General features: G+C 37.6%; 1 protein-coding gene across 3 annotated transcripts in view; it reads left to right on the top strand.

Annotated features, from left to right (window-relative positions):
- The window catches only part of LOC108290011 (tetratricopeptide repeat protein 28-like), a 358,528-nt gene that overhangs the window by 148,694 nt on the left and 191,419 nt on the right, over positions 1 to 18,415 (top strand). Inside the window, exon 3 of one of the 3 annotated variants that reach the window (XM_037731780.1) lies at positions 189 to 264. The exons of the other annotated variants lie outside the window; for them this stretch is intronic. Within the exon in view, the coding sequence (XP_037587708.1) occupies positions 189 to 264 (76 nt within the window). The remainder of the gene's footprint in view (positions 1 to 188; positions 265 to 18,415) is intronic. 3 annotated transcript variants of the gene reach the window in all.

Raw genomic sequence — 18,415 nt, 5'->3', positions numbered from 1 at the left:
GTTGGCTATATTGGTTTCAACTGATATCAGCCAGTTTTATCTTATAAGTAGAAAGAGTTTCAACATTTCAGCAAGTTGTTTCTTTTTTTATCTGCCATCCTACAAACCTAAGAGTTTGTTAGTCATTTGTGTCCTTAACTCTTTGGGAGCATAGTTTCATGTCTTCTTTGTTTTTCTTCATCCTCTAGTTCAGCAAAACGACCAGAGCAAAATTGAAATGCCAGAAGAGAAATAAGACCTTTGAATTATCCATAGATAAAATAGGTATGTTCTTCTATTCCTAATGGACCCAGGTTACTGTGAGGGTTCCTGGATCTGATTGTTAAAGATTTTCAGTCATCTTTGTTACCTTCCACTTAGTCCATTATCAATCACTTGCTTCCTGCTGCACTTCTCTCTGCTCTCTATCATTGACTATTTCTGATCTGCTATTGCTTAGAAAACTAGATAACTAAGGTTGTCAAAATTGTCTTAAAAATAAGGATACCATCTTAGGATTTTAGAAAGTGGCTAGAAATTGAGGTCTAGAGAAATTAAGTGACTTGCCCAGTGCACATACATAGCCTGTCAACGCAGATGACAAGAAAAACAGAATCTTTTCTTCTGTACTGTAGTCTTTAATTTTTTTCATCATTTAAAATTGTTAGTCCCTGAATCACAGCCTAGGAGACTCTAATGAATAAAGCATGTTAGTCATGAAGACCTTTTTACTATCTTCCTAATTGATAGATGAATTCTATCATCTTTTTACTACCTTCCTAATTGACAGATGAATTCTGCCAAACGTTACTTCCACATAAGCTTGTTTGTGTGTTTACACTTATTTAATCTTATATACTATTTTTTTTGTATGTGTTTATACTTATTTAGCCTTATATACAAATTCTTTTTAAAAAAAATAGAGACAGGATCTTAATCTGTCACATAGGTTATAGTGTAGTGGTGAATCATAGTTCATTGTAACCTCTGAGTGATTCTCCTGCCTCAGCTTCCTCAGTACCTGGGACTACAGGTGCATGACATCATGCCTGGCTAATTTTTCTGTTTTTTATAGAAATGGGGCCCTGCCATGTCGCCCAGGCTGGTCTTGAACTTTTGCCCTCGAGCAGTCCTTGTGTCTGGGCCTCCCAGAACTCTGGGATTACAGATGTGAGCCACCATGCCCGGCCTTTGTATACTCATTTTCAAAAATTTAAGTCCATCATCTGTGATTTGAAAATGGGTATTTGTTAATATAAACAAACCAGATAACATCACAGTTCACCAAACCCCATGCAGCTAAACACTAAAGCAGTTTTCATGAATCTGAAATTTCCATGCAGAGAAAGCCAATGATAGGAACATTTTAAGATTTCTGCTAAGAATTGCTAAGCATAACATATTGAGTATTTATAGTAGAATATGTGCTTAGTAAACATTTGAAAAACCCTCTCTAAAAACTGCAGAAAAAAGATGCATACCTGTAATCCTAGCTGCTTGGGTTAAGGTAGGAGAATCGTTTGAGTCTAGCTTGGGCAAATAGTGGGACCTTGAATCTTAAAAAAAAAATACAATAAGTAAAATAAAAAAAATTTAAATGTTTAAAAAATGAAGACTTCAGAAAAGAGAAAAATTGCTTAATAATCACTTAAAAATCACTTTGAATACATTTGCATTTAATATATTATGAAGCACTGAAGGAAAGAGTTGAAAGTATTTTCACCCTACAGCCCTAATTAGAATAGTCAGAATGTTGCCTTAATAAGTATTTAGTAAATATATTGAAGAAATTAAATGACTTTATAAAGTTTTTTCAGATGGGATGAATCGTAGGACCTTTTTTTTTTTTTGAAACGGAGTCTCACTCTAGTACAGTGGCACAATCTCAGCTCACTGCAACCTCCGCCTCGTGGGTTAAACAGTTCTTCCACCTCAGCCTCCCAAGTAGCTGGGACTGCAGGCGTGTGCCACCACGCCTGGCTAAATTTTGTATTTTTAGTAGAGACAGGGTTTCACCATGTTGGCCAGGATGGTCTCAATCTCTTGACCTCGTGATCCACCCACCTTGGCCTCCCAAAGTGCTGGGATTACAGACACGAGCCACTGTGTCCGGCCGAATTATAGAACTCTATTGGGAACAGAAATTCTTGAAGTCTGATGGCTGAGACATTCTGTAGCTTAAAAGTTTTCTTACCATGAAAATAGGCTTGCCATTGGCTTGTGTACTGAACTAATCAAAAGTTGATTGGCCATAATTATGTCTTCCTAGAATCCACCTAGAGTTTTCTGTCTGCATTCCATTTTTTGGGGGGGCGAAGGGGAGTACTTGATTATCTTTTGCAAAGATTTTTCTTTTTCTCTTTAGATTCCTAATTAAGCTGGGTATGCCAAGTCTTTAATGATGCTCTGTGTAGCCTATAGTTGGGCAAAAGCTGATTGGAAGATACTCTTCAGTAACTTGATTATTTTAGTATTTAGGATAAAATTTTTAATTCGCTAAAAATTAAATTTTGTTAATTTTTACCTTTGAAAAGACAGTTTTATCTCTAGCTCTAACTTGAGCTTTATACCTTTATTGTAAGTCTTTTTCAATTTGATCAGTTTGATATAGAGGAAAGCTGGTGGGGTTTTAAAGTCAGAAACACTTGGTTTGAAAACCTAGCTCTGCGATTTACTAACTGTGCAATCCCGTGGGTAATAGATTATTGACTCTGAGTCTAAGTTCCTCTAGTATAACAGGAGTTATAGTAAGTATTATTTACTCACTGCAGAGTAGTAAGTTGTAGTATCATTTATTTATTTATTACTTACTTTTAACTGGCAAATGAAAATGTTATGTATTTATGGTATACAACATAGTGTTGTGACATATGTATATTAATACACTGTGAAGTAGCTAAATCAACCTGATTAACCTATCTGTTACTTCATATGCTGCTTATTTTTTGAGGTGATGAGTATTCTTAATAACACCTAAAAACCATTATATTATCCTGGAGCATGACACCTATTTTACAATTGAATTGATTTTTCAGAATTATTCTTGTATTTTACATTTTTAGATAGATTTTGTTTTTGAAATACTTAAATTATTCTTAAGAAGCATCATAATATCTGTAGATAATCTCATGCTTCAGAAAATTCATGGCATTATCATATTATTTTACTATTTATGTTAAAACATGGATAACAAAATCATTCCTTTTCCAAATCACATGAATTCACTGAATTTTTTTTTTTTTTGTGACGAGTTTTACTCTTGTCACCCAGGCTGGAGTGCAATGGTATGATCTCGGTTCACTGCAACCTCCACTTCCTGGGTTTGAGTGATTCTCCTGCCTCAGCCTCCTGAGTAGTTGGTATTACAGGCACACACCACCACACCTGGCTAATTTTTGTATTTTTTAGTAAGACAGGGTTTCACCATGTTGCCCAGTCTGGTCTCAAACTCCTGACCTCAGATGATCTGCCCACCTCAGCCTCCCAAAGTACTGGTATTACAGGCGTGAGCTACCACGCCTGGCCGAATTCACTGAAATTTTTTGAAAATTTTATATATTTATGGTACTTAACATAATGTTTTGTAAATGGCAATTGTTACTATCCATTTTTATAAAAAGATGCGTTGTTTGTTATGTGATACTTGACTTATTTTGTAATTTATAAAATTTCAGACCCCACTGCATATACCATGTATAGTGGCTAGCTGATATCACACCGTCATGCAAGAAGGGCTAAATGAAGAGATGCTGAGGCTCTTCAAAGTGACTGCTCTACTCTGTTGCATTGCCCAAAGATTAGATTTCTTGACATTTACCTTAAAACTCTGAACAGTTTGTGCTCGAGAGCTCTGCTATTTGCTAAACTACTTTAGTAAACAGCATGCTGTGAAGCAAGACCCCACCAGAGCTTGTTCTGCAATGTCTTTTAATTTTGGTTTTCCTATATGCCCACATGTGGTTTTATATTATAGACCAATGGAAAAAAAATAATTTGATGTGAGTAATGTTGCTTTTTCCTCCGATTTTTCACTGGTTTAAAAAATAACTAAGGAGAGCTTTTAAACCTCTTTGAAAATAATTATGAAGGTTTTTATCTATTTGGAAAGATCATAGAATCCACTATATAGTAATCTTCAAATATTTTAAATTGAATGTTTAACCTTAAATTAGAAAAAACAGAACATGATTGAAAGCTTTTCTTTAAGAGAAAAATTGCTTTTTAATTTCATAATCATTAATTTAAAATATTAGTTACATGAATTATTTACAACTTGCATAGTAATTTTCATACATCTTCATAATAAAAATTCAGTCTGTAATGTCTTCTATAAAAAGAAGTAAACAGCACCTGCCAGAGTACTGTAGCAATAAGAGCCATCGAGTGTGTATTCAATTCACTATTCAAAACAACAGTGAAAGAGTTAATAAAAGCTGAAAACATTACAGGATTACAAAGATTTTTATTTATTAGGGGATAGGGAGGGCATGGTATTATGGGATGAAACATTAATAACCTCTCTATTCTGCAAGACTGACCTATTACTTTGGAACTACTCTCTTAGCCCCACAGAGACTGTGAAACAGTGTTTTGGTGGTCTATAGGCGAGGTTCAGCTTGGCAAATGTAGTGGTAAGTGATGTCATTGAATGTGTACCATATGTATTGAGAGTCAGTGAATGCTATTCTCACTGCTGTGCACAGTCACATGTAAGTGTTGGAATGGAAAAATCATTTTTATGAAAATATAGAGAAGTAAAACAAGAATGTTCTGTCCTGAGCCTGATCAGATCACCAGTAGCTGCCAAGAATGAACACTCCGTGTAAGGTTTTCTCTTCTTAATTCTCCAGCTTCCGGCCTTTTGTTGGCTCTCAAAAGTACTCTATTCAGAAGGCCTTATTCAGCATGTTCTTTCTTGATATGATATGAACACCAAATGAAAGTTCCATTTTCTCCATTAAAGTAAAGCTGGAAGAATATTTTAGTGTGCATGGTTTGCAGCAGATGGAAATGATTAATTGATTTAGCTAACTTGCCAAATTGTTCTTTTTCCCAGTAGAGTTGGGTTTTATCAGAGAGATTCGTACTGCTAATCATTGTAACTTTTACTAATATATCAGAAAGAGTATAATTGTTGTGTTTTAATTATTCTCATTACTATTAAAGACATTATGCTCTAATGCTACACTAATGGATATGTCAAATAAATAAAGCAGTTGATTCCTATTAGAAATTTATGACCTATAAGAGTAGAAGAATACATGGAGATATAAAAATGTGAAATAGCCAGTTATTTTACCCTTAAATTTTTATTAGTAAATCAATGTCCTTAGTAAAAGTCAAATGTCATTTTCTTAAGCTTGAATATATGCTATCTTAAATCTTAATCTTGTATTTTGTACAAAGACTGCCTAACAGTATGATTTTAAAGTAATATTTAAAAAAATAAAAGCAATATTTGCCCTTTATAATGGGACAATATAAATATAAATAATAAAATATATTGTTATAGCAATTCTGTTAATATTTTGACATCTTTCATTTTAGATTTCTAATATCCATATACACATATATACATATAAGAAATATATATGTCTGTATAGATATATGTATATTTTTATTTTTACAAAATTTGGAAACACCAACACTTTCTCAACTAGTTTTACTTAGGAATTCTTTTTATGAAAATGTTTTTAGAAATCTCCTTTTTAATGGGGAATGAAGTTTTAAATTAAACTTTTTAAAATTTAGAGACAGGGTCGTCTTATATTCCCCAGGCTGGAGTGCAGTGGTGCCATCATAGCTTATGGAGCCTCAAATTCCTGGGCTCAAGTGATTCTTCTGTCTCAGCCTCCCAAGTGCTGGTATTATTGCTGGTGTGAGCCATTGAGCCTGGCCCTAAGGAATGAGTTTTTACTTTATAAAGGAAATGCTGCTTTTTAGATTAGAAAAAGTCAATATACCCCTTACATTTCAGCTCCTAAAATTTTAACCAAGGATGCAGTGGGTTAGAACTAAATAGTGAGGTAGCTGAAGCTATCACTGTGACACATTAACTTTATCATTGGCTGTTTACATTTTGTATTTGGGCATGACTCCTATTGGTATAAAGCAAGAGCCAATAACTTCCGGACTGTGCTTTAAAATTCAAAGCATGGGCTGGTTAATAAGCACTACTTACAGCACGAGTATTAAAGAAAAAATGTCCAGACCGGGTGTGGTGGCTCATGCTTCTGTAATCCAAGCGCTTTGGAAGGCTGAGGCGAGAGGATCGCATGATCCAGGAATTTTTGAGTTTACAGTGAACTATGGCTGCACCAGTGTACTCCAACCTGAGCAACAGAGCAAGATTGTCTCGAAAAAAAAAAATCCAGGTTAAAATATTCAAAAGAGAACTTTTTTTTTCTTCCTTCAACTTTTAAGTTCAGGGGTACATATGCAGGATGTGCAGGTTTGTTACATAGGTATACATGTGCCATGGTGGTTTGCTGCACAGATCACCCCATCACCTATGTATTAAGCCTAGGTGATTAAGCCCAGCATTCATTAGCTTTTCTTCCTGATGCTCTCCCCCAACCTTGACAGGCCCCAGTGTGTGTTGTTCCCTACGATATGTCCATGTATTCTCATAGTTCAGCTTCCACTTACAAGTAAGACATTCAGTATTTGGTTTTCTGTCCCTGTGTTAGTTTGTTGAGGATAATGGTTTCCAACTCCATCTGTGTCCTGCAAAGGACATGATTTTGTTCCTTTTTCTGGCTGCATAGTATTCCATGGTGTACATGTACCACATTTTCTTTATCCAGTCTATCATTGATGGGCATATAGGTTGATTCCTTGTCTTTGCTATTGTGAGTAGTGCTGCAGTGAACATATGCATGTATGTATCTTTATAATAGAATGATTTATATTCCTTTGGGTATATACCCAGTAATGAGATTGCTGAGTCAAATGGTACTTCTACCTCTAGGCCTTTGAGGAATTGCCACACTGTCTTCCACAATGGTTGAACTAATTTACACTCCACCAACAATGTAAAAGTGTTCCGTTTTCTCTGTTGTTTTTTGCTTTTTTAATAATAGCTATTCTGACTGGTGTGAGATGGTATCTCATTGTGGTTATGATTTTCATGTCTCTAATGATCAGTGATGTTCAGCTTTTTTTTCATATGTTTGTTGGCCTCATATCTGTCTTCCTTTCAGAAGTGCCTGTTCATGTCCTTTGCCACTTTTTAAAATGCTGTTGTTTTTTTCTTTTAAGTTCCTTGTAGACTCTGGAAACTTTGTCAGGTGGATGATTGCAAAAATTTTCTTCCATTCTGTAGGTTTTCTGTTCACTCTGATGATAGTTTCTTCTGCTATGCAGAAGCTTTTTAGTTTAATTACTTAGCTAATTAATTAAACTTGCAATTGCTTTTGGTGTTTTTGTCATAAAATCTGCCGATACCTATATATTGAATCATAGTATTGCTCAGATTTTCTTCTAGGGTTTTTATAGTTTTGGATTTTTTTTTTCTTTTTTTTCCAGAGAGAGAGTCTTGCTCTGTCACCCAGGCTAGAGTGCAGTGGTGTGATCTCAGCTTGCTGCAACCTCTGTCTCCTGGGTTCAAGCAATTCTCCTGCCTCAGCCTCCCAAGTAGCTAGGGTTACAGGTGTGCACCACCCACACCCAGCTAATTTTTGTATTTTTAGTAGAGATGGGGTTTCACCATGTTGGCCAGGCTGGCCTTGAACTCCGTGCTTCAGGTGATCCACTCATTTTGCCTCCCAAAGTGCTGGAATTACAGGCGTGAGCCACTGCGCCTGGCAAATATAGTTTTGTGTTTTACATTTAAGTCTTGAATCCATGTTGAGATGATTTTTGTATATGTTGTAAGGAAGGGGTCCAGTTTTAATTTTCTGCATATGGCTAGCCAGTTCTCCCAACACCATTTATTTAATAGGGAGTCCTTTCCTCATTGCTTGTTTTTGTCAGATTTGTCGAAGATCAGATGGTTGTTGATGTGCAGGCTTATTTATGAGTTTTGTATTTTGTTCCATTGGTCTATGTGTCCGTTTTTATACCAGTACCATGCTGTTTTTGTTACTGTAGCCTTATAGTATATTTGAAGTTGGGTAGCATGATACCTTCAGCTTTGCTTTTTTTTAGGATAGTCTTGGCTATTTGGGCTCTTCGGGCTCTTTCTTTGGTTCCATATGAATTTTAAAATAGTTTTTCCTAATTCTGTGAAGAATGTCAGTGGCAGTTTGATAGAAATAACATTGAATCTATAAATTACTTTGGGCAGCATGGCCATTTTCATGAGTTTTGAGTCTTCCTGTGCATGAGCATGAAATGTTTTTCCATTTGTTTATGTCCTCTGTGATTTCTTTGAGGAGTGGTTTGTAGCTCTTTCTGAAGAGGTCCTTCGCCTCTCTTCTTAGCTGTATTCCTAGGTATTTTATTTTATTTTATTTTTTTTAGCAGTTTTGAATGGCAGTTCCTTCGTGATTTGGCTCTCTGCTTGCCTATTGCTCATGTATAGGAATGCTAGTGATTTTTGCACATTGATTTTGTATCATGAGACTTTGCTGAAGTTGCTTATCAGCGCAAGAAGCTTTTGGGCTGAGATGTTGGGGTTTTCTAGATATAGGATCATGTCATCTGCAAACAAAGATAATTTAACCTCTTGTCTTCTTATTTGAATATGCTTTATTTCTTTCTCTTACCTGATTGCCCTGGCCAGAACTTCCCATACTATGTTGAATAGGAATGGTGAGAGAGGGAGGGCATCCTTGTCTTGTGCTGGTTTTCCAGGGGAATGCTTCCAGCCATTGCCCATTCAGTATAATATTGGCTGTGGGTTTGTCATAGATGGCTGTTACTAATTTGAGGTATGTTCCTTCATTACCTAGTTTATTGACAGTTTTTAACATGAAGGGTGAGAGTTCTTAACATGAAGGGATATTGAATTTTATCAAAGGCTTTTTCTACATCTATTGAGATAATCATGTGAGTTTTGTCTTCAGTTGTGTTTATGTGATGAATCACATTTATTGATTTGCATATTTGAACCAACCTTGCATCCCAGGGATGAAGCCAGCTCGATAGTGGTGGATAAGCTTTTTGATGTGCTACTGGATTCGGTTTGCCAATATTTTATTGAGGATTTTTGCATTGATGTTCATTAAGGATATTGGCTTGAAGTTTCCTTTTTTTGTGGTATCTCTGCCAGGTTTTGGTATCATGATGATGCTGGCCTCATAGAATGAGTTAGGGAAGAGTCCCTCCTGTTTAATTTTTTTTAATAGTTTCAGTGGAAATGGCACCAGGTCTTCTTTTACCTCTGGTAGAATTCAGCTGTGGATCCATCTGGTCATGGGCTTTTTTTTTTTTTTTTTTTTTGGTTGGTAGGCTATTTATTACTGCCTCAGTTTCAGAACTTGTTATTTGTCTATTCAGGGATCCAATTTCTTCCTGGTTCAGTCTTGAGAGAGTGTATGTGTCCATGAATTTATCAGTTTCTTCCAATAGATTTTCTAGTTTATGTGGATAGAAATGTTTATAGCATTCTCTGATCGTTGTTTGTATTTCTGAGGGGTCAGTGGTGATATCCCTGTTATCATTTTTGATTGTGTTTGATTATTCTCTTTTATTATTAATCTAGCTTTCAGTCATATATTATTTAAAAAAAAAAGCTTCTGAATTCATTGTTTTTTGAAGGACTTTTCGTGTCTCTGTCTTCAGTTCTACTCTGATCTTAGTTATTTCTTGTCCTCTGCTAGCTTTGAGGCTTGTTTGCTCTTGGTTCCCTAGTTGTTTTAGTTGAGATATTAGGTTGTTAACTTGAGATCTTCCAGCTTTTTGATTTGGACATTCAATGCTGTACATTTTCCTCTTAGCACTGCTTTAGCTGCATCCCAGAGATTCTAGTATATTGTCTGTTTGTTCTCAGTAGTTTCAAAGAACTTCTTGATTTTTTCTTTGATTTTGTTAATTATCTAAGAGTCATTCAGGAGCAGATTGTTCAATTTCTGTGTAATTGTATGGTTTTGAGTGAATTTCTTAGTTTTGAGTTCTGATTTGATTGCACGGTGGTCTGAGACACTGTTATGATTTCTCTTCTTTTGCATTTGCTGAAGAGTGTTTTAAATCTAATTATGTGATTAATTTTAGTGTAAGTGCCATGTGGCAATGAGAGAATGTATATTGTTGTTTTGGGGTAGAGAGGTTTTTATTTTTTTATTTTTTGAGACAGAATCTCATCCATTACCCAGGCTAGAGTGCAGTGATGCAATCTCAGCTCACTGCAACCCCTGTCTCCTGGGTTCAAGTGATTCTTCTGCTTCAGCCTCCCTAGTAGCTGGGATTATAGGCACATGCCACTGCGTTCAGCTAATTTTTGTATTTTTAGTAGCAATAGGGTTTCGCCATGTTGGCCAGGCTGGTCTTGAACTCCTGGCTTTAAATGATCCACAAACCTGGCCTCCCAAAGTGCTGGGATTATAGGCATGAGTCACTGCACCTTGCCTAGGTAGATAGTTCTATAGCTGTCTCTCAGGTCCACTTGATCCAGAACTGAGTTCAGGTCCTGAATATTTTTGTTAATTTTCTGTCTTGATGATCTGTCTAATATTGTCAGTGGGGTGTTAAAAGTCTCCCACTATTTTTGTGTGGGAGTCTAAAGTCTAAGTGTCTTTGTAAGTCTCTAAGAACTTGCTTTATGAATCTGGGTACTCCTGTATTAGTGTATGTATATATTTAGGATAGTTAGCTCTTCTCGTTGAATTGAACCCTTTACCATTATGTAATGCCCTTCTTTATCTTTTTTGATCTTTGTTGGTTTAAAGTGTGTTTTGTGGGCTAAGTGTGGTGCTCATGCCTGTAATCTAGCACCTTGGAGGCTGAGGTGGGTGGATCACCTGAGGTCAGGCGTTTAAGACCATCCTGGCCAACATGGTGAAACCCCATCTCTACTAAAAATATAAAAAATTAGCCAGGCATGCCGGGTGCCTGTAAACCTAGCTACTTAGGGAGGCTGAGGCAGGGGAATTTCTTGAAGCTGGGAGGCAGAAGTTTCAGTGAGCTGAAATGCGCCATTGCATTCCATCCTGGGCAAGAAGAAACTCCATCTCAATAAAATGAAATGAAATGGAAGAAAAGAAAGAAAAAAAAGAAAGAAAATACGTACGTGTGTTTTGTCAGAAACTAGGATTGAAAGCCCTGCTTTTTTTCTGTTTCCCTTTTGCTTGGTAAATTTTCCACCATCCCTTTATTTTGAGCTTATGTGTGTCTTTGCATTTGAGATGTGTCTCTTGAAGACAGCATACTGATGGGTGTTGGCTCTTTGTCTAGCTTGCCATCTGTGTCTTTTAATTGGTGCATTTAAGCCATTTATATTTAAGTTTAGTATTGTTATTTGTGAGTTTGATCCTGGCATCATGATGCTAGCTGGTTATTTTGCAGACTTGTTTGTGTGGTTGCTTCATAGTGTCACTGGTCTGTGTACTTCAGTGTGTTTTTGTAGTGGCTGGTGATGGTTTTTCCTTTCCATATTTACTGCTTCCTTTAGGAGCTCTTGCAAGTCCCTGGTGGTGATGAATTCCCTCAGCATTTGCTTGTCTGAAAAGGATCTTATTTCTCCTTCACTTATGAAGTTTAGTTTGGCCAGGTACGACATTTTGGGTTGAAAATTCTTTTCTTTAAGAATGTTGAATATTGGCCCCCACTCTTTACTGGCTGGTACGGTTTATGCTAAGAGGTTCGCTATTAGTCTGATAGGCTGCCCTTTGTGGGTGACCTGGCCTTTCTCTTTGGCTGTCCTTAATATTTTTTCTTTCATTTTGACCTGGGAGAATCTGTTGATTATGTGTCATGGGGTTGGTCTTCTTGTGGAGTATCTTACTGGGTTCTTGCATTTCCTGATTTTGAATGTTGGCCTGTCTTGTTAGGTTAGGAAAATTCTCCTGGATGATATTTTGAAGTATGTTTTCCAACTTTGTTCCATTCTCCCTGTCTTTTTTGGGTACCCCAGTCTGTCGATCTCTTTACATAATACCATATTTCTTGAAGGTTTTGTTCATTCCTTTTCATTCCTTTTTCTCTATTCTTGTCTGCCTGTCTTATTTCAGAAAGATAATCTTCAAGCTCTGAGATTCTTTCCCTGGCTTGGTCTGTTTTACTGTTGTTACTTGTGATGGCATTGTGAAGTTCTCATGTTATGTTTTTCTGTTCCATCAGGTCGGTTACGTTCCTCTCTAAACTGGCTATTCTGGCAACCGGCTCATGTATTTTATGATGATTCTTAGCTTCTTTGTATTGGGTTACAATGTGCTCCTTAGCTCAGCAAAGTTTGTTATTACCCACCTTCTGAAGCCCACTTCTGTCAGTTCAGCCATCTGAGCCTCATCCCAGTTCTGTGCCCTTGCTGGAGAGGTGTTGGGGTCATTTGAGGAGAAGAGGCACTCTGGCTTTTTCAGTTTTCAGTATTTTTGTGTTGATTCTTTCTCATCTTTGTGGGTTTATCTACTTTCAATCTTTGAGGTTACTGACCTTTGAGTGGGGTTTTTGTGGGGTCTGTTTTGTTGATGTTGTTATTTTAACAGACAGACCACTCTTCTGTAGGGCTGCTGCAGTTTGCTGGGGGTCTGCTCTAGGCCCTAGTTGCCTGGGCTTTTCCCATGACTGGTGGTATCACAGTGAAGCCTGCAAAATAGCAAAGATAGCAGTCTGCTCCTTCTTCTGGATGCTCTGTTGCAGGGGATTACTGATCTGTTGTTGGCCTGAACATGCCTATAGGAGGTGCTGGAGATCCCTGTTGAGAGGTCTCACCTAGTCAGGAGGAACAGGATCAGGGAACTGCTTAAAGAAGTAGTTTGGCTACTCTTTTTTTTTTTTGGGTAGAGCAGGTATGCAGCACTGGGGGGAACCGTTTCCTGTCCAGACTGTTTGTGTTCTCCAAAGCTGGTAGGCTGGAACAGCTGAGTCTACTGAACCACTGAGATGGCAGCCACCCCTTCCCCTGGCATCTCTCTCCCAGGGAGAGATCACCACACTGTCTGTAGAACCCTTGCTGGAGTGACTAAAACCCCTGCAGGAAGGTCCTGCTCCTGAGGAGGAATGGATCAGGGTCCCAATTAAAGAAGCAGTCTGGCAACGAACTGACAAGGCAGCTGTGCTGCATTGTGGGGGACTCTTACTCATCCAGACCCTTTGTGTTCTCCAAAGCTGGCAGGCTGGAACAGCTGAGTCTACTGAACCACTGAATGGCAGCCACTCCTCCCCCTGGCGTCTCTCTCCCAGGGAGAGATCACCACACTGTCTGTAGAACCCTTGCTGGAGTGACTAAAACCCCTGCAGGAAGGTCCTGCTCCTGAGGAGGAATGGATCAGGGTCCCAATTAAAGAAGCAGTCTGGCAACGAACTGACAAGGCAGCTGTGCTGCATTGTGGGGGACTCTTACTCATCCAGACCCTTTGTGTTCTCCAAAGCTGGCAGGCTGGAACAGCTGAGTCTACTGAACCACTGAATGGCAGCCACTCCTCCCCCTGGCGTCTCTCTCCCAGGGAGAGATCACTGCACTGTCTGTAGAACCCTTGCTGGAGTGACTAAAACCCCTGCAGGGAGGTCCTGCTCCTGAGGAGGAATGGATCAGGGTCCCGGTTAAAGAAGCAGTCTGGCAACGAACTGACAAGGCAGCTGTGCTGCATTATGGGGAACTCTTACTCATCCAGACCGTTTGTATTCTCCAAAGCTGGCAGGCTCAAACAGCTGAGTCTACTGAACCGCGGAGATGGTCTCCCCACAGGAGTTCTGTCCCGGGGAGTGATTAGAGAGCTCTGTCTTTAGAACCGTGGCTGGAGTGGCTGAAGCCCTCTCAGGGAGGTCCCGCCCAGTGAGGAAGAATGGATTGAGGTCCTGCTTAAGGACGCAGTATGGCCACAATCTGGCAAGGCAGCAGTGCTGCACTGTGGGAGACCCTTCCTTGTCTGGACTGTTGGTATTCTCCAAAGCCAACCGACTGGAACAGCTGAATCAACTGAACCACGGAGACGGTGGCCACCCGTTTTCCCCGGGAACTCAGTTCCAACTCAGGCCGACTCCAGCCTGTTGCCACTGGGTGGTTGGAATTCCAAGCCAGTGAGTCTTAACTTGTGAGGTACTGTGGAAGTAGGGCCTATAGGGTGACACTGCTTGGCTCCCTAGATATAGCCCCATTCCTAGGGGTGTGCAAGGATGGATCTTCTGCCTTGCCAGGGATTCTGGGGCTGGAGTATGTAAAACTCCTGGGTCTCCATGTATGCCTGAGCGGCTGTTCTGCTGATACTTTACATAGTTCTGTGTATCAGACCCAAGGCCCTGGTGTCCTGGGCTCATGAGGGGATCTCCTGATCTGCAGGTTGCAAAGATCCATGGGAGAAGTGTGATTGCCTCACGCTTCCTTCGGCTGGGGGTGGGGGTTCCTTTGGCTCTGTGCCACTTCTGAGTGGGCTGTCACCCTACTCTGCTTTTTGTCATTCTCCTTGGATTGAGTTGTTGCCTAGACAATCCCACAGTGAAAACTGAATTCACAGTGAAGGTGCTGAATTCACTCGCTGCTTTCATACCTTTTGTCTTGCCCACAGACTGCAGCTGCTTCTAATTCGCCATCTTGCAAGATAACTTTCTAAAGTTTTAAACTTTTAAAACTTTTTCCCAGTTAAAAAATACTTACGAAAACTTTCAAACATATAAAAGTAGAGAGAATTGTATAATGAACCTATATCAGAAATGGTTTAAATTATAGCTCATAGTCTTATTTCACCTCCAAATCTCTGTACCTACTCCCACTGGATTGTTTTGAAGCAAATAACTGATAGTATATCAAAGTGTTTTTTATTAAGAGCATATCTTCTTCAGAGCTGGGACTGGACAATCTCAAAAGTTGACTGTTGTGAAGTATGAGTTGGGCATCAGAAAAATATTACATTGGCAAAGCACTGTGCAGTTTATTTAGCAAGCACTCACTAAATGCCATTATGTTGAAATGCTGGACTAGGTGCTGAGGTTACAGATTTAGAAGACATTGTGCTTCGAAGAGCTGTCTTTCTAGGAGAGATTACAGGTAAACACTACATAATTATAATACAATAGAGGAAGTGTGGAATTTTATATATATCTAGGTGTGTGTGTATGGATACACATGTATGTGTATATGTGTGTTTATGTATGAGATGAATGTATATATGTGTATATGTGCCTACACACGTACATATATACACATATATAGGCTAGTATAGGAATACCTAGGAAGACTATAACTCAGGGCATAAAATTACTTGTCATTAATAATTACCTGTTATATATCTTGCTTTTACTTGTTTTTAAATATCCTTATGAAGACAGTTACTAGATATACCTGAAAGAGGTTACTGAACAATTTGATTTATGTTTATTACACAGATGAGAAAATAGGTTTTTTTCTTTACTATATTTATGATCAGATTACTGTAGAACAAAGGAAATGTGTGTTGTTTTATTGCCAGGTTTATATTAAAGATCAAAGTCTGTAAATGTAGCAAATATAACAAATTATTGATTGACATTAGTCTATTGACTGATGTGTAATTGTGAGTGAATTGGAGAAGCTCATCTTTCACTATTGATCCATTCTTTAGCTGGTGTGTTTGTTCATGAGGCCAACTCCATAGGACATACTTCTTTCTGAAGCATGAATTGCAGTAGACCTGACAGGCTTTCTTGTGAGATGGACAATTATTATTAAACTGACAATTCTTAGATCAGTGCTTGGAATCTGTGATAGGCTGCTACTGACTGGAACTAATGACTTCTTATTAATTTTTGTCAGATACTTCCATTATTTATCAGCATCTTGATAATCTGTAATAAGCTTTAAAGTTCTTAGCTAATACTATTAAGATTGGCTAAAGACAATATTAAATGTGAAATATCCTTGCTGAGAATATATTAATATTTTTATGTGGTATTTTAAAGTTTAGCATTCACCATAAATCCCAACAACTCGATGAGGTAGCATTTTTATTTTTCTCTTTTCATAGCTACAGGAACTGAAGCCTAATGATATTAAGTGACTTTTTCAAATTTACTTAAGTTGTAAAGCTAGTTTTCAAACTTGTGCATTTATTCAAAAAATGTTCATCTTTAGTCTGTGAAAGGCACTGGGGATAAGGATATGAAAACTCGTGGTATGTACATCCTGAGAGAGAGCCAGATATTAAACTAATCAATCACATAATTATTTAATTATAGTATGGTAAGTGGTGCAAAGGAGAACAATTGGGTATGAGAGCATGTGACAGGAGGACATGCCCTAGTGTGGAGGTTCTCTGAGGAAATATTTCATCTGAGTTCTGAAGAAAGTAGAGGAGGCGGGGAGTGTTCTAGGTGGAGGGAGTAGTGTATGCAGCTTGAGGGGAAAGGATTATTGTTAGGTTTAGAAACTGAAATTAGGCAGGTGTGTTTGGAACACAAAGAATGAGCAATAAAGGTATCTGGTGAGGTAGTCAGGGGCCAAATTTAATTCTTTTTAGTGGAAAAAAATCAACAAATTGTTTAGTGGCTACCATCCATGAGGCATTATTATGTGATACAGTATGAAAGAATATAAACCTTCAACCTAAGTTAGAAAAAATCTGTCAGGTAGTGTCCAAAAAAGACCAAAGCTAGTTATGGACTCTTGTGGGTGGTGTGGCATTTGAAGACGAATTTTTATTAATAAGATATGTAGCCCAAACTAGGATATGCTTCTTTTTAATCTTTGGTTAAGGATTTAAGGCCTTCCCTCTCACTTTTGTGAAAATTGAAGAATCTCTATTCAGGATTTCTGCAGTGACAGCCTTATTGTCAGAATCTTGTGGAAAGCTCTTTAGAAGGACTTTAGGATGCTGCTTCTACATTTTCTTTTATAATTTCTTCAGAAAGGTTCCTGCATGATTGCTACTGTGTTGCCACCCAGCCAGTGATGCCTAGTGATATTTAAATCAGCTGATGAACATTTTCCAAGCTTCAAGCCTCTCAGGTGCAGGGATAATGGGGATTAAGCTATACGAGGCATATATTGGTGCTTTATTGTAGAAACAGCTGTTATCTCTTAACAGATATCAGAAGGATTTCCAAGGCTTTATAGACCATCACCAAAAATAGTAATTTTATTCTGTTTCATTTGGGCAATATGTATGAAAGTCATGTATTAACCATGTAAGTCTTATAAAGATAGGATGGAAAAAACATATGCTTTTATGGAAAGGAGAGAATGCTTTTAGTATCAATCAGCTTTTCAGCTTAAAACATCTGAACACACTTTAAAGCCTCAAACTTAATGGCATTTAAAAAATTTTTTTGCATCAAAAGAGAATAGGTGTAAAAAATGAATAAGCAAGTCATGATTTTTTAAAAATATATTTTCAAACATTGGATAATTATGTTGAAAAAGCAAACAGAATGGCATAATGAAAAAAGACTCGTCCTGGTTACTTGCATTATCATGAAAATATGAACGTTTTAATTTTACTTGAAAAAGAGCTACTCAGGTGTTATTTTAAAAAAAATTTATTGATAGATAATATTTTACATACTTATCGGGTACATATGATTTTTTGTTACATACCTAGAATGTGTAATGAATAAGTCAGGGTATTTGGGATATGTATCACCTTGAGTATTTATCATTTCTATGTGTTGGGAACATTTCAAGTTCTCTTTACTTAGATCTTCTTTAATTTTTCATTGGAATGACATTCCAGAACCTTTATGATCTGACCTCTGCTAAACTTTTAGCCCCAGTTCTTGCTACTTTTTACCTCTAAATTCTTTTTTCACTATACCAAATTCATCACAGGTCCCTTCACACCATACCATTTTCTACTTTTACACTCATTTGCTTTCCTTTGCCTGGAACACCCTACACATCACATCTTCATATGATTAATAACAGACTCCAGAATCAGACAGCTTGGGTTGAATTCATCTAAAGCTTTTAATATAGTGCCAGTCTCATGATAGGTGCTCAGTAAATGTTAGTTCTTCTGATGGCTATATTTACTGCATCCACTAGATTGTGAATTCTTTGAGAACAGTAATCATTTTGTTGTTTTTTTTGTATACCTAGTACATAATGCAGTGCTTGGCATGTATAGTAGGTGCTTTATATCAGTTTTTGCTCAAGCTCTAGAAAGGAAAACTGAAGAATATTGTTCAGGATGTTCAAACTTCATGTTATTAAGAAATATCCCTCTGGACTCTGATGTTTTATCAAATTAGATGTCCTGTTTTGATGATTTTCACACAATGTTTTGCAAGTTTGCAAGCAAATTAAGGGTAAATATAATAGAGAAGTCAGTATCTTTTTTATTGTAACTGAAGAATGCAGTGTCTCAAGTGATTAATACGTTCTGTTTCACTTCCTCTTGCCTCATTTTGTGAAATTACTGACCAAATC

This window comes from Cebus imitator, unplaced genomic scaffold (assembly GCF_001604975.1).
Source record: "Cebus imitator isolate Cc_AM_T3 unplaced genomic scaffold, Cebus_imitator-1.0 Scaffold419, whole genome shotgun sequence".
Classification (NCBI taxonomy): Eukaryota; Metazoa; Chordata; class Mammalia; order Primates; family Cebidae; genus Cebus; species Cebus imitator.
This window is presented reverse-complemented; position numbering and strand designations above follow the sequence as displayed.